The following is a 23527-nucleotide window of genomic DNA, read 5'->3' as shown; positions in this document are numbered from 1 at the left end:
GGACTGTATCCAGGCCCATCAGGAATTATACTTACCGTTTCTGTTCTCAGTACCAGGAAGAATTTGGAGTTGGTGATGGCACCACTTACTGGGATAGGGGCTGAGGGTTGCTGTGGTAATTCATATAATTAATAACCTGACATTTGCTTTTTCTATCCTTTTATGCAGATCAATTATTTATTGATGATTCAATCTTCCCTATATTCAGGCAAGTTTCTTTATTATCAATGTCATCAAACCATCGCACCCCCTTTATGTTCTCCTATCCCTTTCCAGCTGGGCCCTTTCCCTATTTTTCCTATGAATCTCACATTTTTTCCTACCTACCTTCTTTTGACATTTCTCTAAAGAAATTACGGGAGCTAGAGTATTTTCCACATAATCCTAGCCAGACTAAATAAGCAGTGCCCTTTTATGTCTCTGCACGTAATACAAATGTTTGGTCAGTGTCTATTAGCATCCAACAAAACAGGAATAGCATTGCAAGTGCTCTGAGGCAGCAGCTTGTCTATTGTTTCAGGGAATACAAATGTAGCCAAATGACAATGATGAATTGAGGGGTGCTGTAGATGGAGTCATAGAACAAGCAGACTACTGGATCCCATGTGGCCCTGTGTCATCTGTATCACTTTATATTTCAGAAGTTTGAGAAAGGAGCTACCACTTATGTCTATAACATTAGAGGAACAATTATTAAAACTCTTGAAATTCACTGGATTGAGGAACTCATTGCCTCTGAGTAGCCCCTCCAGTTTGTACTGTAGTTATTGCTTATATTGATCTGGAAATACCTCCTAGGGAGGTCCATTTATCATGCAGCATGACCCTCGGGCCTCACCAAACAGAGCATTAGTTCTCCACATATTTAAAGGTAGTCACTAGTATCCTTAAAACCTTTCCTTTTGGGAGTCATGTGGTAGTGCTGTGGGTTAAGCACCTGTGGTGCAAAGCACAAGGACCGGTTAGGATCCTGGTTCAAGCCCCTGGCTCCCCACCTGCAGGGGAGTTGCTTCACAGGTGGTGAAGCAGGTCTGCAGGCGTCTCTCTGTCTCTCTTCCTCTCTATCTCCCTCTTCTCTCTCAATTTCTCTCTGTCTTTATCAATATGTCATGCCCCTTCAGACATATTGAAAGATGTAAGCAAAAGGTAATATGGAGTTGCGTGGTAGTGCAGCGGGTTAAGCGCATGTGGCACCAAGTACAAGGACCTGCATAAGTATCCTGGTTCGAGCTCCCAGCTCTCCACCTGCAGGGGAGTCTCTTCACAGGCAGTGAAGCAGGTCTGCAGGTGTCTCTCTCTATCCACCCCTCTCCTCTCAGTTTTTCTCTGTCCTACCCAATAGAAAAAAAATGACCACCAGGAACAGTGGATTCATAGTATAGTTATGAAGCCCCAGCAATAACCCTGGAGGTAAAAAAAAAAAAAAAAAAACAAGAAAGAAAAGGATATACAATTCATTTCCTGACCTTTACTTCAAAGCACAGCTCTAGAGATATGGAGGTTTCTTAGCCATTAGTATTCTGCTAGTGAAGTCAAAGAGGGAAGTAATTATGGTTGCTCCCCCCAACTCCGATCTGCCCTAGGATATATGATGCAAAGCTATGTTTCATATCATAGGCAATAATCAGGATGGTATAGTTAATTTCTAATTCATATGTCATTAGAGGAAGACAAATAATTCTAAGAGTTTTATTCAGCTTAGGAGCCTATAAATAAAAATTAAAAAAATTATTTTCTCATCAAATTTATTGCAAGCAATGTAACTGTGTTTTGAAGAATTTTGCCCAGTGATTTGGGAAGCAGCATGTCAGCTGAATTTTGGTGCAGTCTCTAGACAAATCTGTAGCTCTGGGATAAGAAATGTCTGTACTCATAACAGGAATATGTCAATACATGCTTTCTATCAACTTTGTCAATGACCATAATATCTTCTTCCCTTCTACTGGACTGTTTTTCCTTCACATTTGGCATCATCAATTGGGTTTTAGACTTGGGACCTCTGCTTGAAAAAAATAAGACTTACTAAAGCAAGGATTAGTTGGGAGGCCACACTCAGATAATTAATTTACTTACTTTTGGGTTTGATGCAAAAAATGAATGTGTAGGTGATGTACTACAGTTTGGATTAGAGCATATTTCTTTCTGTTCATTAACTAACATTTATTGAAGATCTACACTGTGTAAAATATTATAGAAGAAAAATATCTGGGAAACATAAGGAAAGCTAATCATAAGAACAAGAATAATTTAGAGTATACTTGTGTCTTATTGACTTTTACACTACCACAGGTGGGGTTTCTTAACAGATCCCAACATGTACAGAGCATGAAAGATTTCTATGGATGTTGTACAATATTTTGCAAATGCAAAAATACAAGTTTTGAAGAGTTATTTTTGGAAACCAGTGAGGAAATGGAAAGATTCCTTATGGCAGTGCATGCCAGCACAGCTTCCTCTGTGCTCTGGTAACATTCTTAGTTGTCTTCCTGCCTTTTAGTGAACAGTTTCATAACCTAAGCAGCTTTGGGCACTGCTCCAACAGCATTCAAAGAGAATGTGTCACTAGAACTGCACAAGCAGTGGTAAAGATGAGTTTCAGTTCAATTATAAACCAGCTGTAAATAATTTGCTTTTGTGGAAAGATTTAAAAAGAGATAAAGACATAATGAAAGAGGCTGCATTTCCTTAAACTACCTAATAATCATCCAACGTCACAGTTAGGTCCAACTGGTACATGATTTACAATAAAAGGTGGTATTTTCAGCTTTCTAAAGTATGGCATTAATTGTAGTTGAAAAGTGGGAAGCAAGTCTGTTTTGACAACTTCCTTTTTACAAGAAGAAATGAATAGCTTCTTACCACTCTGGCACAGTTGTACACTATATCACCAAGACTTCTACTCCAATTTGGGATACTATAGCATCTATAAGAAACTATCACAAGAAAAACTGATTTTTTTTCTATATTTCAAATAGACACAAGAGGAGTAAACTCCCCCAAGTACCAACTGCAAATCACATTACCCAAGCCAAAAACAGAGTCTGAATTCAACTCAGGCTTATGGAAATTTCCAGTTTTATGAATTTCTACTGCGACATACACTCCTTTTTTTCCCCCTGGATTATGAAACTTGCTATTATACCTCTCACCTTGAACTTTATAAAGTATTATTTAATTACTTTGAGGATTTTTACCTGGAAATGAATATCCTTCTAAGTAAACTGATTTTTAGGGAAGCTCTGATACTTTGGGAAAGCAAAGCAAAGCAAAGCAAAGCAAAGCAAAGCAAAGCAAAGCAAAGCAAAGCAAAGCAAAGCAAAGCAAAGCAAAGCAAAGCAAAGCAAAGCGAATCTCTTCAGTGGATAATATAGTTTTCTTTATATGATCATGTATTGGCCATATCATATTAGTACTGAACTATAATATCACAAATCTTTAAGGCCTATTAAGGGACTTGGAGGAAGTAGGTCAATAGAATTTTCTACAATGGTTAGTGATTTTCAGCAATACTTTGAAGAGAAAACCAGAGGAAACTAATTGTAATGAACTTCAGAGGTCATCTGCTCTGTCCATAGTTTTTAGAGACAGTCTTTCCCTACTCCTAAACTGAAGTCCAGAGAGGTTATGGGACACATTCAAGTCACACTGCCAGCTGCAGTGGGATAAAACAGGGACCAGGAGGTATCAATTTATGGTCTATCAAATATTGGGATTGACAAGGCTATTGCTGGTCTTTTGGGCATTGGATAGGACCCTTCACCTCCAAGGAAAAGGATGCATGAAGCACTTCCCAGTTCTGAGAAATAAGGGAAGTCAGAGAAAGACCTCTTTATTAGGCTCAGGGAGTTGAGTCCAAGGAATATGACCTTTGATCTATTTCATTTTCTCTCAGGATTAAAAACTGTATTATTTCTTTTATTCAGTGGGAAATTTCCAGTCCATAGACACTAACTATACAGCTAGAGAAATCATGTCTGGCCTTGGCAAGGCAACTGGAGTTTTTCATAGCAACATTAAGTGCTAGATTTTAAGTTGATAATTTTTGTATGACCTGCCTTTAGGTTGCTGATTATTAAACAATTTGTTCTGCTTTATATCTTAATTCTTTCTCAGCCACCAAGTTGCAGATGCTACCATGACACTAACCTGACTTCCCTGGGAAGACCTCACCAATGTACCCTAGAACCCCATCTCTCCAGATCCCTGCCCCACTAGGGAAAGATAGAAACAGGCTGGGAGTAAGGATCAACCTGCCAATGCTCATGTTCAGTGGAGAAGTAATTACAGAAGCAAGACTTTCTACCTTCTATCCCCCATAATGATCCTGGGCCCAGAGGGTTAAAAAATAGGACAGCTTTAAAGGGAGAGAACGGGATACAGAATTCTGGTAGTAGGAATTGTATGGAATTGTATCCCTCATTCAATGGTCTTGTCTATATCTTTTATTTTAGAAATAAATTGAAAAAAATATATCCAAACAGCTCTTAGCAGAAAGTAGGTTTTCCACACCTGCATTAGATAGATAATGGGAAATTGTGGAAATCAGAACATTTTCTTATCCTATTCTCAACCTTGTTTAAAAAGGACTTTTGGTGGGGAGAGTAGTCTTAGACACAGAATGAGCCCCAGCACACTATTGTTAAGAGGACCTTTCTATTTCATGGTTTTGGTAGAGTATGTTTTTAGATCATCTCACAGACTACTACAAGGCCATGATGGCTATCAAGTGCATTACTGTAAAGATAAATACAATCAGGATTGTGGATCTTATTGTTAAATTCCCATTAAAATTCTAAACTGCTTATGACTATTATTTCTTCATTAGTCATCTGGTTTAGGTCTGTGTCTGGCTTTATTCTAATGGCTCCCTTAGGTACATACCCAAGAACTTTGCTTTGAGGGAACTAAACAAACTTGAATTCATGCATTTTCCTTCCATTTCCTCTTTTAATACCACATTCTATATAATTTCTTTTAAAAATATTTTATTCATTGGCTAGAGACAGAGAAATTGAGAAGGAAGGGGTAGAGTGGGAGAAAGACACACCTGCAACACTGCTTCACTACTCATGAAACCCTCGCCTCTTGCAAGTGAGGATTAGGGACTCAAACCTGGGTCCTTGTGCACTGTAGTACGTCTGCTCAACCAGATGCACTACTGCCCAGCCTTTCTTTACAATTCTTATTGAAATTATTTATGTTTCTTGATCAATTCCCCCAAATAGTGAATGTCTTTTGTTGGTCTTTCTATTATAGTGCCTACTATATCCTGTAACTATATAGCTATCTGTGTGTCTATTTCCATTTAATGTCTGTCTTTCTTCCTAGGTTGTGTGCTCTTTGACAACAGGGTGACATCTGCTTAACACAATCTCAGAGTCACTTACAGGGAGCACTTATCAAATAGTGCTCAATAAAGAGGTGTATAATTTAGCTTAAAAAATTCAAAATTGATAATAATGTGAGCATCTCCTACATAATTTTACCTTCAGGTCAGCAGAAGGTTTTGTGGTAGTGTAAAGAATATGATAAATTGTTTAAATTTTAGATTAAATGCATGTAAACACAAGTGAGATTTTTTGCTATCACATATGAAATCATATCTTCCTCTGATATAGGCATTTCATTTTGAATTAGAGTAGAATTAACTTTTGCTAAGGATAACACAAAATATTTTGTTACAGTAGAAAGTCAAAGCCCACCACCCCATCCATAACCCCCAATAGCAGCAAAGAAAAATCCCAGAGCAAACCTTTCCTGGAACTGTCAAAAATAAGATTAATAAAAATATAAATTAACTTATTAAGATTGTTGGTTACATTTTTGTCACTGATTTCTAAAACACAAAGAAGTTATAATTAAATTTATAGGCTTTATTGTTACAGATTGATAAATCTTTCTTAAAGAAATTATTATCTATTTTTCTTGATTCTAAGTCTTGTCTGACTGTTTGAGTTAGAATGAGGGAAAAACAAATAGAACGAACCAAAGTTATGGAGAAAGTTATGTGTGTGAACTTTATTTAATCATGAGAAAAATCACTTTTGTGCAGTAACAGAGAATACTGATATCTACATGATGATAGGGTTTTCTTTGTTATTAGATACATACCTTATATTTTTACACAATATATAAAATTCATGGAGGAAAGTAATTTCTACAGTACAGTTTCTTTGTTAGAAGAGGACTTGTTCCATTAGTTTCTTTTAGAAAATGACCCCCAGTTCTGTGACTGTGGTACCAAGGATCGCAGTTCCAATCCTGTAATTTATTATACACCATAATCTTATGAACATTTAGAGAAACTGAGAAACTACATCCTCCTACAGGATGAAAAGAGAGACATAAGTGTTCAAGCTATGCTATGAGCTTTTTTTTTTTTTTTTTAAGCAGAATGTATGGTTTCCATGATGCATGTAGAAGTAGCTTTCTCATAGGACTGCTGACACATATTAGCAATAAAATAACCTCCCTACTCTGGTGGCATGCACTTTACTCTTCAAACACACATGTGGGAAATGACATCACCAATGTCAAGGGCCTTCTGCATTGCATCTAGGAAAAACTCTTGGAGGGTTTTCTCATTTACCATGGTATTTTGGGAAAAGAGGCAACTACTCTCAAGCTGACAAATGAGCCTCAAGAGAAGTTGCTAAAAAGTAAGCATCCCAGAGGACACTATCATTTTGACATCACTGTAACTCCAATGGGGCTCAGTCATTTGGGCATTTTCCCTTCAACAGATCCTTCTCTTTGCATCACTTCACTAACATGCTCAAAACTGCTCCCCCAGTGTGGTTTTCATGGCTAAGGCCCATTAATCTCACTGTGGGATTTAAAGTTGTGCTTATTTTTAACCATGTGAACCATTTCAGGGGTGATTGGCACATGCCAAGACTCATGAGAGTGAAAAAAAGAACAATGCCATTATTCTTATGGTGAACACCTTGAATTTGAACAAAATTGACATTTGATTTGCAAAAGGGGTTGGAGGGAATGGGCAGTGTGGGGCTGACTTCTCTGATTAAAAGGACACAGAAAATCTGAAAACATTTTGACACTAATCATAGTATTTCTTCAAAGGGTTTATTTCATGTGTTGTGATTGCTTTCAAGATGAAAATGTCAAAAGCCTCAAAGGTTATATCTGGCCATCAACTTCAAGCCTCTTTGCTGGGCTTGCCTTTGGTGGTCAAAATATTTAGTCTAGCCAAGAAGCATATGTTCTCTAGAGATCAACTTTTTACAGTGGCTTTAGGCAGCCTAACCAAGTCTAGAGGGACTGACAAAGATGAGAATGGTGGGGCCATGTGGAGTTGTTGGTCTTTTCCTGTCTGTTGCCGATAAGAAGCCTCAGTCCTGGTGCCATAGGCCTCTGTTTTAAGTGTAAAATGAAAGTGCTATGTGCTGGTTAAGCCAGGAGTGGCTGATAGCTCCTCTCTGAGAGCTCTAGCACCCCATACTCACTGGAAATGTGTTGTCAGGCAAACCCACAGTTGAAAAGAACCTCAGCCCTACCCATAGGAGCAAGCACTCACTACAATACAATTTAGAGTCATCTGGGCAAAACTGGCAAGTGATGGTTGTTGTGGAGAATGGGAGTCTGTCCTAGAGCCTAGATACATTTGTCTCACACAACGGGGGCATATACAGGCCTTCATTTTTTTTTTTTTTTCCAGGTTCTTCAACTGCAGCTTATTTAGAGTGTTATCAAAGGAAGGTGATGGCCCAAGCCATTGGAACTGCCGTTGTGGACTCTGGTTTGATCACATCCACATAGCATAGGCTCTCTAAAGGCAGGAGAGCAAGTCATGAAAACACTTCAGAATGTGGGCAGTAGTGGGGTTACCTCCAGGCTTGCCAGCCACTTTAGATGCCTCGCAGTTCTCGCTGTGAGGGATACTGCTGAAGGGCCTTACCCTCAGACGTTTGGAGGACCAGGGTCTTGCTGTACTGGCTGACTCCTGTTTTGTTGAAGGCCTTGACTCGAGCGTTGTATGTGCTGTTGAAGTGTAGCCCATCCACAGTGCACATTGTCTCCTTTCCAACATATACTTCCTGAGAGTCAATAAATAAGACCACTTAATACAAACACTTGTGAGAGATTAGGCAGGTTGGTGTCAGCCTGATCTGGATGTGAACCCTGTGAGATACCGGGCCTTTTAACTGACCTCTTTTAACCTCAGTTTCCTTATCTGTTTGATGAAGATGCTATGAAGACTACATAAGGGCTTGTGTGCAAATTGACTAGCATAATGCTTTGGACTTTAGAAGGATCTGACAGCTTTGTGTATAACAATTACTATCTAGGGCTTAAAGTTAAAATTGTGTGTTTACAGTTAAGATGGTGCTTATTATTATTAACGTACAGTATACTATGCCTACTGGATTCTTTAGACATCAGTGTTATTTGTAAATAACAGACTTGAAAACATAAGGGTGGTCTCTGCTCTGTGTTTATGACTCCATGTTAGAGACTGCCATAAAGAGTACACTCAAAGTCATAGGAGTCTAGGTTTCATCCCAGCACAGAGGGAAGGGGAGGAAAGCAAAAAAGGAGGAGCAGTGACATTTCAACGGCTTAAAATAAATCTCAGCATACGCATCTTTAACACAGGCCTTCTTCATCTGTATACTTCACAATCTTATGCTGATGTAATAAATAAAAGTGATTTGTATTTCAAGCACAGTCTTAGAAATAACACCTATCGGTTCCTGGAAGATGCTAGCAGCGTGAGCTCTGATCACATCTTCTGGAAACGGTAGGATTTTCTGCCTTTAGCAGGCCAGTCAATAAGGGGCCCTATTGGTGACACCAAGGAGGTGACTATAACTTAATTTGGGTTAAGAATTAGAGTAAAGGTGGCACGAACTAGCGGGCGGCTGCTAGAGACTTCCCAGGCGGCGCCGGGCAAGGTGGGTGGGCCGGGCATTGTCCTCCGCCCGGGAAGGCGGCTCCTCCGCCGGTTGCAGAGCGCTGCTGGGTGGCCGCAGGGGACCGGGAGGGAACACTATAGCTCGGAGGCTTTCTCTTGGGAGTCTCCAGGGACCACCGCAACCCTGAGGGCGGATCCAAAGACTTCTTGAGTATAGCTCTCATTGGATCAAAGGACTTGGAGCTAGTTTTCATTTTCGAGAAATCCTTTAAAAAAAAGTCTGGGGGGGGGGTTTCCCGGAAGATGGCTGACTGAGAAGCTGCAAGTCGATGAGCTCCGAACACATCTCCTAGAAACAATAGGATTTTCTGCCGTTAGCAGGCGAGCCAATAAAGGGTCCTTAGGCACCAAGGAGGTGACTATAACTTAATTTGGGTTAAGAATTAGAGTAGGGAAAAAAGGGAAAAAAAATTCTTTTTTCTTCCTTTTAATTTTCAAGCATACCTCCTTCCCGCGCCCCCCCCCCCCCCATAAGCAGTCCCTGGGGACCAGCTCCTAGCAGGATACCCCACACCACCAAACAGGGTACTTTTTTGAATTCACTGATACACATTTGGGAATTTCCTTTCACTGCTCTTTAATTACAACTCTTTTAATTATCTTCTCCCTTTTCTCTCTCTTGTCTCTCTTTTTTTTTTTAAATCTTGTCATACACTTCTTCCTTCTTCTTCGCTTTTCTGAATTTGTGAATTATTTTGGGGAAGAAATCTGACTCAGAGTGGACTCTCTATGTGTGTATCTCTGCTCTAGTTCCCTTTCCCCTCTTGTTACCCCTAGAATATACAGTGGATAGTAGATTTGCATAACTGTCTATTCTTGCTATCCTCTCTTTCTTTTCTCTTTCTTCACTGGGATTTGGTTACTATTATTTCACCGACTGGAGAAATTGTTTGGCTAACTGGTAACGATTAAACTACTTCAATACTTACTTCAGTTGCTACTGTAATTCCTGAGGTTGGTGAGTGCAATTGTCATAAAGGTATTTAGTACAGTGTTACTTGTACTCAAGACACAACAACTGAGGAACAACAGAGCATAAAAAAAAGAAACACATAAATAAAAAAAATGGGTAGATCAAAAACAAATAAAACTGCTACCCCAATGAATGAAGACAAGAGCCCAGAAGAAACTACAAATCAGCCATAAGTAACCATAGATAAGAAAAGAATGCAAGCAATAATAAACTTATTAATCACAGAAATGAAAACAACATTGGAGGAAAGGAATGGCAGTATTAGGGAAACAACAGTTGAGACCCCCAAGGAAAATACTGATTATCTTGAGGCAATCAGAGAACTGAAAGCTGAAATAGCTGTAATGAAGAAAGAAGCTGAGGCAAGGGAAAGCAGACTAACAGAAGCAGAAAACAGAATTAGTCAGACAGAGGATGAGTTAGAGAAAACAAAGAAAGAGGTGAAAGAGCTTAAAAAGAGATTGAGAGACACTGAAAACAACAACAGAGACATATGGGATGATCTCAAAAGAAGTAACATTCGTATAATTGGCCTGCCAGAGGAAGAAAGAGAGGAAGGGGAAGCAAACATTCTAGAGGATATAATAGAAGAAAACTTCCCAGACCTGAACAACAGAAAGGATATCAATGTTCAAGAGGCCCAGAGAGTACCAAACAGAATCAACCCAGACCTGAAGACACCAAGACACATCATAGTCACAATGAGAAGAAGTAAGGATAAAGAAAGGATCCTAAAGGCTGCAAGAGAGAAACAAAAAGTCACATACAAGGGAAAACCCATAAGATTATCTGCAGACTTCTCCACTCAAACTCTAAAAGCCAGAAGGGAGTGGCAAGATATCTATGGAGCCCTGAATGAAAAAGGGTTTCAACCAAGGATAATACATCCTGCTAGACTTTGATTCAAACTAGATGGAGGGATCAAAACCTTCTTAGATAAACAACAGTTAAAGGAGGCAACCATCACCAAGCCGGCCCTGAAAGAGGTACTAAAAGACCTCTTATAAACAAGAACATCACTATAATACTTGCAATATATCAGAGCAAACAAATTTTTTTTAGAACAATGGCACTACAATACATTAAATCCATAATATCAATAAATGTCAATGGCTTAAAATCACCCATCAAAAGACACAGGGTGGGGGGATGGATCAGAAAACATAACCCAACCATATTCTGCTTGCAAGAATCCCATCTGTCACAACAAGATAAACACAGACTTAAAGTGAAAGGATGGAAAACTATCATACAGGCTAACGGACCACAAAAAAGGGCAGGAACAGACATTCTCATCTAAGACACGATAGATTTTAAATTAAATAAAGTAATAAAAGATAGGCAAGGACATTACATAATGATTAGAGGATCAGTCAGCCAAGAAGACTTAACAATTATTAACATCTATGCACCCAACGAGGGACCATCTAAATACATTAAGCATCTACTGAAAGAATTTCAAAAATACATCAATAGTAATACAATAATAGTGGGAGACTTCAATACCCCACTCTCACACTTAGAAAGATCAACAAAGCAGGGAACCAATAAAGATACAAGAGAATTGAATGAAGAGATCGACAGACTAGACCTCTTGGACATTTTCAGACTCCTCCACCCCAAGAAACTGGAATACACCTTCTTTTCAAATCCCCATAACACATACTCAAGGATAGACCACATGTTAGGCCACAAAGACAGCATCAATAAATTCAAGAGCATTGAAATCATCCCAAGTATCTTCTCAGACCACAGTGGAGTAAAACTAACATTTAACAACAAACAGAAAATTATTAAAAGACACAGAATTTGGAAACTAAACAACATGTTCCTTAAGAACCACTGGGTCAGAGACTCACTCAAGCAGGAAATTCAAATGTTCCTGGAAACTAATGAAAATGAAGACACAACCTATCAAAATATTTGGGATACAGCTAAAGCAGTACTGAGAGGGAAACTTATAGCCTTAAAATCACATATTAAACACCAAGAAGAAGCTCAAATGAATGACCTTACTGCACACCTCAAGGACTTAGAGGAAGAGGAACAAAGGAACCCTAAAGCAAGAAGGACAGAAATCACTAAAGTTCGAGCAGAAATAAACAACATCGAAAATAAGAGAACCATACAAAAGATCAATGAAGCCAAATGTTGATTCTTTGAAATATTAAACAAAATTGAGAAACCCCTAGCCATACTCACCAAACAAAAAAGAGAGAAGACTCAAATTAATAGAATTTTAAACGATGGAGGAGATATCACAACTGACACCACAGAAATCCAGAGAATCCTGCGAAACTTCTGTAAAGAACTATATGCCACCAAGCTAGAGAATCTGGAAGAAATGGAACAATTCCTAGAAACCTATGCACTTCCAAAACTGAACCAAGAAGAACTACAAAATCTAAATGCACCAATCACAGACAAAGAAATTGAAACCATTATTAAGAACCTCCCCAACAACAAAAGTCCTGGACCTGATGGCTTCACAAATGAATTCTACAAAACTTTCAGGAAACAGTTAATACCCATACTTCTTAAGTTATTCCATAAGATTGAAGAAACAGGAATACTCCCTTACACCTTTTATGAAGCCAACATCACCCTGATACCAAAAGCTGATAGGGACAGAACAAAAAAGGAAAACTACAGACCAATATCTCTGATGAACATAGATGCCAAAATATTAAACAAGATCTTGGCCAACTGGATACAGCAACACATCAAAAAGATTGTTCATCATGACCAAGTGGGATTCACCCCAGGAATGCAAGGCTGGTTCAACATCCGTATGTCAATCAATGTCATTCACCACATCAATAAAAGCAAAGCCAAAAACCATATGATTATCTCAATAGATGCAGAGAAAGCCTTTGACAAAATCCAACACCCATTCATGCTCAAAACTCTACAAAAAATGGGAATAGATGGGAAATTCCTCAAGATAGTGGAGTCTATATATAGCAAACCTACAGCCAACATCATACTCAATGGACAGAAGCTGAAAGCATTCCCCCTCATATCGGTGACTAGACAGGGCTGTCCACTGTCACCGTTACTCTTCAACATAGTATTGGAAGTTCTTGCCATAGCAATCAGGCAAGAGAAAGAAATCAAAGGAATACAGATTGGAAGGGAAGAAGTCAAGCTCTCACTATTTGCAGATGATATGATAGTATACATAGAAAGACCCAAAGAATCCAGTAGAAAATTACTGGAAGTTATTAGGCAATATAGCAAGGTATCAGGCTACAAAATCAATGTACAAAAATCAGTCGCATTTCTTTATGCAAACACTAAATCTGAAGAAGAAGACACCCAGAAATCACTCCCATTTACTGTTTCAGCAAAATCAATCAAATACCTAGGAATAAAGTTGACCAAAGAAGTGAGAGACTTGTATGCTGAAAACTATGAGTCGCTACTCAAGGATATAGAAACTGATACCAAGAAATAGAAAGATATCCCATGCTCATGGATTGGAAGAATAAACATCATCAAAATGAATATTCTCCCCAGAGCCATATACAAATTTAATGCAATACCCATCAAAGTTCCACCAAGCTTCTTTAAGAGAATAGAACAAACACTACAATCATTTATCTGGAACCTGAAAACACCTAGAATTGCCAAAACCATCTTGAGGAAAAGAAACAGAAATGGAGGCATCACACTCCCAGATCTTAAACTATATTATAAAGCCATCATCATCAAAACAGCATGGTACTGGAACAAAAATAGGCACACAGACCAGTGGAACAGAATTGAAAGCCCAGAAGTAAATCCCAACACCTATGGGCATCTAATCTTTGATAAGGGGGCCCAAAGGATTAAATGGAAAAAGGAGGCTCTCTTCAATAAATGGTGCTGTGAAAACTGGGTTGAAACATGCAGAAGAATGAAACTGAACCACTTTATCTCACCAGAAACAAAAATCAACTCCAAGTAGATCAAAGACCTAGATGTCAGACCAGAAACAATCAAATACTTAGAGGAAAACATTGGTAAAACACTTTCCCCCCTACACCTCAAGGACATCTTTGATGAATCAAACCCAATTGCAAGGAAGACTAAAGCAGAAACAAACCAATGGGACTACATCAAATTGAAAAGCTTCTGCACATCCAAAGAAACTATTAAACAAACAGAGAGACCCCTCACAGAATGGGAGAAGATCTTCACATGCCAGACATCAGACAAGAAACTAATCACCAAAATATATAAAGAGCTCAGCAAACTTAGCACCAAAAAAGCAAATGACCCCATCCAAAAATGGGCAGAGGATATGAACAAAACATTCATCTCAGAGGAGATCCAAAAGGCTAACAAACATATGAAAAACTGCTCTAGGTCACTGATTGTCTGAGAAATGCAAATTAAGACAACACTAAGATACCACCTCACTCCTGTAAGAATGGCATACATCAAAAAGGACAGCAGCAACAAATGCTGGAGAGGATGTGGGGACAGAGGAACCCTTTTGCATTGCTGGTGGGAATGTAAATTGGTACAGCCTCTGTGGAGAGCAGTCTGGAAAACTCTCAGAAGGCTAGACATGGACCTTCCATATGATCCTGTAATTCCTCTCCTGGGGTTATACCCCAAGGACTCCATAACACCCAAACAAAAAGAGGTGTGTACTCCTATGTTCATAGCAGCACAATTCATAATAGCTAAAACCTGGAAGCAACCCAGGTGCCCAACAACAGATGAGTGGCTGAGAAAGCTGTGGTATATATACACAATGGAATACTATGCAGCTATCAAGAACAATGAACCCACCTTCTCTGACCCATCTTGGACAGAGCTAGAAGGAATTATGTTAAGTGAACTAAGTCAGAAAGATAAAGATGAGTTTGGGATGATCCCACTCATCAACAGAAGTTGAGTAAGAAGATCTGAAAGAGAAACTAAAAGCAGGACCTGATCAAATTGTAAGTAGGGCACCAAAGTAAAAACCCTGTGGTGAGGGGTAGACATGCATCTTCCTGGGCCATTGGGGGGTGGGAGTGGGTGGGAGGGATGGGTCACAGTCTTTTGGTGGTGGGAATGGTGTTTATGTACACTCCTAGCAAAATGTAGACATATAAATCAGTAGTTAATTAATATGAGAGGTGGAAAATCAGTTGTATGTCTCAAAGTTTCTCAAAACACAAACTGAATCTTTTAAATATATAGGCTGTGTATTTGATATGCGGACTCTCTCAAACGCCTAGACCAAGTAGATTAGAAACATCCAATAGCACAGCTATATACAAGATACTGGATACTGTACAGCAAACCATAACAAAAGGACTTTTCAAAGTTAACCCAATTACCAAATAATGTGATGATAACATTAACTATTGATTGTCTTTTTGAACCCTAAGACAGCAGGAACTTTACATCTCCACTATAGAGCCCCTACTTCCCCCAGTCCTGGAACCCTTGGACAGGGCCCACTTTCCCGTATGTGTCTCCCAATCCAAACCAAATAATATTGCATCCGCCGATCACAACCTAACCAACGCAACGATTGCCACCTCAACATGCTTCACCTAAGACTGCGTCCAGAGACTTCACATGTGGAATGACGACCCTTCGGCTTCATTACTCGGGTGAGACCTTTCCTTTTATAGTACACTCTAATTTCATCTCAGGTAGTTCACTTTCTAACAAAGTCCCATAACCTAGATATACACCAGTTTCTGTGAGAGAGAGCTTATGTTCACACGTATCCATAAACTACTGCAAAATATATACCGGAAAGCAGAAGTACATTAGAGTTTGCAGTGAGTACCTCCCTAACACTTCCTCTCCACTATTCCAAGCTTGGGATCCATGATTGCTCAACAAATTGTTTAGCTTCGTATGTTAACTCTCTTTTCAATCACCAGGTTCCAGATGCCACCAGGATGCTGGCCAGGCTTCCCTGGATTGAAGACCCCACCAATGTGTCCTGGAGCTCCGCTTCCCCAGAGACACACCTTACTAGGGAAAGAGAGAGGCAGACTGGGAGTATGGACCGACCAGTCAATGCCCCTGTTCAGCGGGGAAGCAATGACAGAAGCCAGACCTTTTACCTTCTGCAACCCTCAATGACCCTGGGTCCATGCTCCCAGAGGGCTAGAGAATGGGAAGGCTATCATGGGAGGGGGTGGGTTATGGAGATTGGGTGGTGGGAATTGTGTGGAGTTGTACCCCTCCTACCTTATGTTTTTGTTCATTAAACCTTTCTTAACTAAAAAATTTTTTTAAAAAAGAAATAACACCTATCCAGTGAGGAACTAGGAAAGACTAAGTTCAGGAATTATATCATGCTAAGAATTTTACATAGTCATCTAGTTGACTCTTAACAATGCAAAAGGCTATGTAACAGATAGGTTCTTATTATCATCCCTATTTTACAGTTGAGAACTTACAGGTTTGACTAGGTTAGAAATGGGCATAATTGTACAGCTAACTGGTGGAATCTGTAGTCTATGCTCTACCACTGAGCTATACCCCCAACTGGTGGAATCTGGATTTGAATGCAGACAATCTAATTCCAGAGCTTGCAACACAGTATGCATTTTCTTTTAAAAGAGGGCAGGGGCAAGGTGGTATCTATTCAGATACTCCATCTTTTTTAAAAAATTTAATTATTATTATTTTTTTTAACGAGAGCACTCACTGCTCAGCTTTGGCTTATGGTGGTGCCAAGGCACCATTGGTGCCTCAGGCATGAAAGTCTATTGCATAAACCACTGTGGTATCTCTTTGGTCCTTTTCTTCATCCACTGTGGATGGTACATGGGGAAAGCAGACACTGCTAATGTTTTGCCACTAGGAGAACTCCATGGTGGGTGATCAGAAGTAGCCATTGGACTGTCTTAATAAGCAATAGATTCACTTACTCGAAACTGACCACCATTGCCATCATCCAGCTCCAGAATGTATCCTTCAGCAGGCACTGTAGATAGAGGTGGCTGTTTCCAGGACAGTGTTGCGCTGTTGTTGTGGGTGCAACACTCCTCCAGCTGTAGGATGGGGGTTGCTGGGACTGGAGAGGAAGCTAGACAGAAATTAATGTAACTTTGGTTTCTGCTGCATTGCAAACACATCCAAATCTTGGAATAATTAACATTCCTCTGATAAATATGTGACAGGACTGAGTAGCTAGCCTTAGTGCATGGGGACACTGAGTGGGGAGCCCAAGCAGAATTTGTATAAGTGGGGTTGATTCTTGACCTCCTGTGCTTTCCTTCACCCATTCTACCTTAACTGGAGGGGAGACAAATGTTCTGTTCTCATCCTCTTGAGCATTGAAGAAACCACCCATATTTTACATGGGAATTGATTTTTCTTTTAGTCCACTAAAACCTAATTAATCCATAATATGGCTAATAACTTTATTGTAAAGTTTATTCTAGATCTTAAGACCCAAGGTATAAACTGGGGACTGCCTACCCTGGAAAAAAGAAAACTCTCTAACCACCATATTTCTGAGGTCTTTTATCTTTCTGAGCTGTAAATTCTACACAATTGATTATACACATAAGTGGTATTGTAACAGAGTTATTGAAGTGATATAGTGATTGAAACAGTTTTGATATGTTTGAGGAACTCAACAGCATTCCTTCAAGATAGCTTGAGCCCTAGCTCAAGTTCACACTTTCTCACAGTTTCTACAATATAGAACAGCCCACTGTGAGTCTAGAAAGTAGAAGAGATCAGATAAAGCCTGTCAGAGGAAGAACAAAGTATCTTCATGCCCCTGGAAGACTCTGTCACAATGTTACCAATCACAACATCTCCTTTCCTTATTTTTTGCTGAGTGTCTCATATTTCTTAAAATTGCAGGTTAGTTGAACATTCAAACACAGAGACATACACATATTACATGAAGAATAATCCCAGTTCTTAACATACGAATTCAAAATAAGTATCTGAAAAGAATGTTTTAGTAATTGTTTAAAACTTCTTTTTATAACACATTAATAACAGAACAGTTTAGATGAACAAATGTTAACTGTAAAACACCTATTCTACTGTATCAGAATTGGACTCTGAGTTTACACATTGATTTTAATCTTCTTTCTAGTCACCCTAACCAAGAAAGTACTTAATTTAACAGCAGTTTAGAAAACAACCTCTATGGTGAAACCTATAAAACATCAGCAGTGACTGTACCATAATAGACTTGAAGATCTGGAGGTGAATCAGGTCAGTTATCTGATGTTGAAGGAAAATCTTTGATTTATTACAATTACTATAATATATTCATGTGAAGTTATTAGACCAAACAGAATTCAGTCAGAGGTGCTCAATTTAGGAAGGGAAATCACGTTTCAATGTTCAATGGACAAGAGTTCAGGTAGTATTTCCTCAGAGACTACGGAAGTTTCAGAACATCTGGATTTGGGGGAAGTAAGATAAATGTCTTGCCCTTGTTTACAGATGACAGGACTGGATGGAAAATAAAGGAGACAGCAGACATAACTCCCAACATTCTAATGATCGTCTACACACAAACAGGTACAAACATGAATCAAAACTGAAATGGGTAACTTTAGGTCATTATACATGTTAGGAATCCATTTGTCATATAAATTGTTTCCTTATTAAAAAATACATCTTGAGTGGCTGAGAAAGTTGTGGTATATATACACTTAGCTATTAAAAATGGTGAATTCACCTTTACTTTATCTTGGATGGAACTTGAACAGATCATGTCAAATGAGATCAGCCAGAAAAAGAAGGAAGACTATGAGATGATCTCATTCATAGACAGAAGTTGAAAAACAAGATCAGAAGGGAAAACACTAAGCAGACATTGGACTGGAGTTGGTGTATTGCACCAAAGTAAAAGATTCTGGGGTTGGGGGGGAGGGTTCAGGTCTTGGAACATGATAGCAGAGGAGGACTTAGTGGGGGTTGAATGGAAATGTGGAAAACTGAGTATTGTTACATATATACAAACTATTGTATTTTACTGTCCTGTATAGACATGATAGGTAAAATTAAATTAATAGTTGCTATAAAGTAACAGTATAATTAAAGTAATAGTAATATCATACCACATTTAACTAATATATGTGGAAGTCACATGCATTCTTAGTAAGTATACTTCAAAAGACCAAATATATGGGAAAAATTTTGATCACTTACTAATCTTCAGATCTTAATATATCCTAGGTTTAAGCAAATAAATCAAAAAACAAAGTGAGCATAACAACAAAGGAATTCAGAGGTATTTGCATGTGTCTATTTCCCAAAGTGCTGAGAAACATTTTTCTTTTTCCTTATTTACCCCAAAATGATGTTTTGTTTAAAAGACAAATGTGACAAAATTACAGCCTTATTAGCAAAGACTAAAGCTGACATTTTAGAAGAAAAACAGATTTTATAATCAGTATTATATTATCTGATTTCACTTTACTAGACATAAAAGAAATGATATGCAAGAATCCAAAGTGTTTCCAAATTAGTTCATCTTTTGTGTTTTGATAATGGGTAGCATCGTATTTCCTGGATTGAATTTAAGAAAAAAGTTTTAGTTAACTGACATACCTGTCATTGAGGCTTCCACAGCTATATCATTCATTCATTCATTCATTCATTCATTCATTCATCTATTTATTCACTCACTCATTGAATCACTCACTTATTCATTCATTTAAATTTTTACCAGAGCTTAGCTCTGGTTTGTGGTAGTGCTGGAAACTGAGCCTGGGGCCTTGGAGGAGCCTCAGGCATCAAAGTCATTTGCATAACTATTATGCTATCTCCCTGCATGCCACAGTTATTTTATTTTACTTCATTTTATTTTTATATTTTAGTTGTTTATTAGATAGAGGCAGAGAGAAATTGGGAGGGAAGGGGGAGAAAAGGTGTAGAGAAGAAAGAAAAATATCTGCAGCACTGCTTCACCACGTGTGAAGCTCTCCCCCTGCAGGTGGGAATCAGGGGCTTGAACCCAGGTCCTATTACTGTAGTGTGTGTGCTTAACCAAGTGCACCACAACCTGGCCCCAGTATTTTGTTTACTAGCCCTTTATACATCCTATATACATCTTTATACATCCTATCTGATGTATGTTGTATAAAGATCCTCTTCCAACTTATATTTTTTTTCACATGTCCTCAAAAGACTTCTGTTAATTTTCACAGAGGAATTCTGGATAGTTTTTGAGTGTCCATAGAGAAAAAAATAAAACATATTAAAAATGATCTATACTTTGAATTAGAATACCCTTAAGAAGGTAAGACATTTGAAAACTCAAGAATAACAATTTACTGTTGGAGAATTTAAATGTGAGCTAATGCTATACCAATCCCTTCCAGGGGGGTCAATAAGAACAGCCCCCATATATCTAAGAGACTTTTTAACCCTGAATTTGATTTTACAGGCCAAAAGGATGCTATTAATAAGTATTAGAATTTTGATCAGTTGAGGAGAAGAGTTACTTAGGTGAAACAAAGATGTCCATGAGTGATTATGAGATTAAAATAGCTGTGTGTTTCACAATGGCCAGGTTACTTTAATTTCATTTGAAATGCTACCGACATTTGCATGTGAATTTGCAGGTGTAGTTCCTTGAGTTTTTTTTTCACTAACAAGATGTGAATATGCAGTTTATTAAAGTGACTAAAAATTTCCTTAAAAAACTAAAGACTCACACTACCTCAGGCACAACTGAGCATTTGTTAACAGATATCATTAACTACAATCAAGTTCTATGATGTCATGACTTGGTGACCTTTCTTTCCATAATGAGCATGTGACAGAAATTATTCAGATCCTAAAGAGGACTGGGCTCTCACTGAATTAATTAACCTTAATGAGAACAAAGCAAAGCATATAAATTAACTCTGTAGAGGAGTACTAATCAGAAGAAAATTAAATTAAGATGAAGTGCTAAAAAGAAAGAGGAAAAAAAAAGTGTCATACAAAATGACCAATTATATTAACTTCATAAATAACTGTTCCAAACAGTTTTGTGTTTCAGATACATTTTTATTGTCAGAAAATCTTGCATAGAGTACTTCGTATTCATTGCTGTGTGTATGGTGGTTAAGAAGCCACACAACTGTGTTCATACTTACTTCTGTATGCAACCTTATCTAAATGAACAAATGACAATGCTATAGGAACTTGATCTCTTGAGCATACAGTCTTCATGCCAGATGAGGATACTGTTTATTCTAACACAATTGCTACCATCCTGCTGAATGGCCTAGGCTCCAAATGGAAAGATAGTCATGAATCAGAAAGACAACAAATGGGAAGAAATGGGCTGAGCATGTTGCTATAATTAGGAGATTGTAGGCACTTACCTTTCACCTGCACAAAATCCAGCTGGTGAATGGATTGCAGAAGAGGGCTGTTGTCCAGACTCAAGTCGAAGTCAGTGGTCATCCTAGGAGTCAGTGTGCCTTTTCCCCACTGATCCTCAGTCAGGTGCACTCTCCTTATGAGGGCGTCAGAAATCTAATCACATCAAAGACCACAGCCTAAGAAATACAATACCTAATGGCTGGAATAGTGCAGATGAAGAGTTGGGGGGGGGGTCGTCTCTATTTTTTTAGATAACTAGTAGGCATATTTTAGTTATATTCCAAAGGGCCTGTGGCTATACCTTTTTTTTTTTGTTTGTTTGTTTTGTCTTTTTCCCCTGAGCCTGAAATCTGATATGGTGGATCCAAGTTATTGTCTGGGGAGATTATGTCATGGATGGGAAAAGGACCAGAAAGCCTTTAGGTTCATGATTAGTCAACAATTTGTTTGGCTTTATATGTTAACTCTCTTTTCAGCCACCAGGTTCCAGATGTTAGCATGATGCCAACCAGAATTCTCTGGACAGACGACCCACCAAGGTGTCCTGAAGCTCCGATTGCTCAGAACCCCGCCCTACTATGGAGAAAGAGAGGCAGGTTGGGAGTATGGATTGACTTGTCAACGTCCATGTTCAGTGGAGAAGTAATTACTGAAGCCAGACCTTCAACCTTCTGCATCCCACAATGACCTTGGGGCCACACTTCCATAGGGTTAAAGAGTAGGAAAAGCTATCAAGAGAGAAGATGGGACATGGAGTTCTGGTGGTGGGAATTGTGTGGAGCTGTACCCCTCTTATCCTATGGTTTTGTCAGTGTTTCCTTTTTATATAAAATAAAAACATTAAAATAAAAAAGAAATACAATACCATACTAGATACCACACCCTGCACGTTCATCCTCTGAGGAATAAAAGCACCTAAATACCTTGGGACTCACAACTTTTTTGTCTCTCTGCGTAAGGTAAGGAACTTGTGATAATGAGGGTAATTCAATATTTATGATGCAAATATGGACAATTTTGTGAGTCAGAAAAGGGCACTAGAAATAATAAACAGCTTAGGTGATTTAATAGGCAAATATGGATATATGACTATGCTATCTATGACAGATCAACTGAAAGTTAACAATATTAAATAATAATATATTGGCATTTAGCTAATCTTACTACACACAGCTGCCCTAAATTTATAATATGTGGCATAGCATCCTGTCCAGTCTTGGAAATTAGTTTTATAAAACATTTTAGGAGGCTGCATATAATAATCTGTAAAATGGAATTTCTTATACTTTAAACACATCCTCTTCCTATCACTCTATTTGCTAGGGAATACTTCCATTTCTTATATTTAGTCTTCACTAGGTTGCTTTGCCAGTTTGGTTATAAGGGAATTGCATATTCTTTTTAAAAATATTTATCTATTCCCTTTTGTTGCCCTTGTTTTTTATTGTTGTAGTTGTCATTGTTGTTGGATAGGACAGAGAGAAATGGAGAGAGGATGGGAAGACAGAGAGGGAGAGAGCAAGATAGACACCTGCAGACCTACTTCACTGCTTATGAAGTGACTCCTCTGCAGGTGGGGAGCTAGGGGCTTGAACCGGGATCCTTATGCCAGTCCTTGAGCTTTGTGCCACCTGCACTTAATCCGCTGCACTACTGCCTGACTCCCAGAATTTCATATTCTTAAGAAAGGCTGTCATAGTCACTAGATCAAAAGTTGAGTAATGTTCATCTATCACCATGGCATCTCGCTAAAGCAATGAAGAAATCATAAAACAAGAAGGCATGGGTATGGAGTAGCAGCTACCAGACAGGAATCTTCCCCCCAAACAACAAATATCTACAACTACTGAACTTAATTCAAACAAAATTCACCAACTATAGCTGAGATATCGGCAGAAACACCACAGCCTCAGGTGGATGTGTGTGCAAAAGTTTGGGGTGAGGAGGGGCATGGGACTGAAGTTAAACACACAAAAAATAAATTAGAGCTTTGCAGAGCATGATGCCATTTTCCCTCTACACATAGCAGAAGTCAAGGGAACACACAGTGGTGGCGGTGAGAGAAGAGAATTTATGACCTTTTAATCCATGACTTCAGGGGAGTTAGCATAATGAATTAGAGGCAAGGACACACCAAAAAAGCAGGGTGCATTTGTGACCAAAAGAAGTCCAGTCTGTCACCAAAACATAAAGGTAATTTGCATCACCTGGTGATGGCTAAAGGGTAAGGTCAGCCCTGTTTCTATAAACACAGCTGCCTGGGTTTCAGATTTAAATCATACAGAGAAACTATGGCACACCACACTGAACACAGAACAACT

General features: G+C 38.7%; 1 protein-coding gene and 1 long non-coding RNA gene across 6 annotated transcripts in view; one reads left to right on the top strand and one right to left on the bottom strand.

Moving 5' to 3' along the window:
* LOC132533443 (uncharacterized) overlaps window positions 1-22080 on the top strand; it is a 33687-nt gene extending 11607 nt beyond the window's left edge. The window contains exon 2 of the long non-coding RNA XR_009545333.1: window positions 21683-22080. This is a non-coding gene — a long non-coding RNA (uncharacterized LOC132533443). The remainder of the gene's footprint in view (window positions 1-21682) is intronic.
* The window catches only part of TRIM9 (tripartite motif containing 9), a 144687-nt gene that overhangs the window by 13655 nt on the left and 107505 nt on the right, over window positions 1-23527 (bottom strand). For all 5 annotated transcript variants that reach the window (XM_007536040.3, XM_016193852.2, XM_060174977.1 and 2 more), the window contains exons 5-7: window positions 21206-21359; window positions 16784-16941; window positions 7919-8057 (exon numbers count right to left, since the gene is read on the bottom strand). In XM_007536040.3, the coding sequence (XP_007536102.1) occupies window positions 7919-8057; window positions 16784-16941; window positions 21206-21359 (451 nt within the window). The remainder of the gene's footprint in view (window positions 1-7918; window positions 8058-16783; window positions 16942-21205; window positions 21360-23527) is intronic.

Source organism: Erinaceus europaeus, chromosome 16 (assembly GCF_950295315.1).
Source record: "Erinaceus europaeus chromosome 16, mEriEur2.1, whole genome shotgun sequence".
NCBI lineage: Eukaryota > Metazoa > Chordata > Mammalia > Eulipotyphla > Erinaceidae > Erinaceus > Erinaceus europaeus.
The sequence above is the reverse complement of the archived record's forward strand: the minus strand, read 5'-3'. Positions and strand labels throughout refer to the sequence as shown.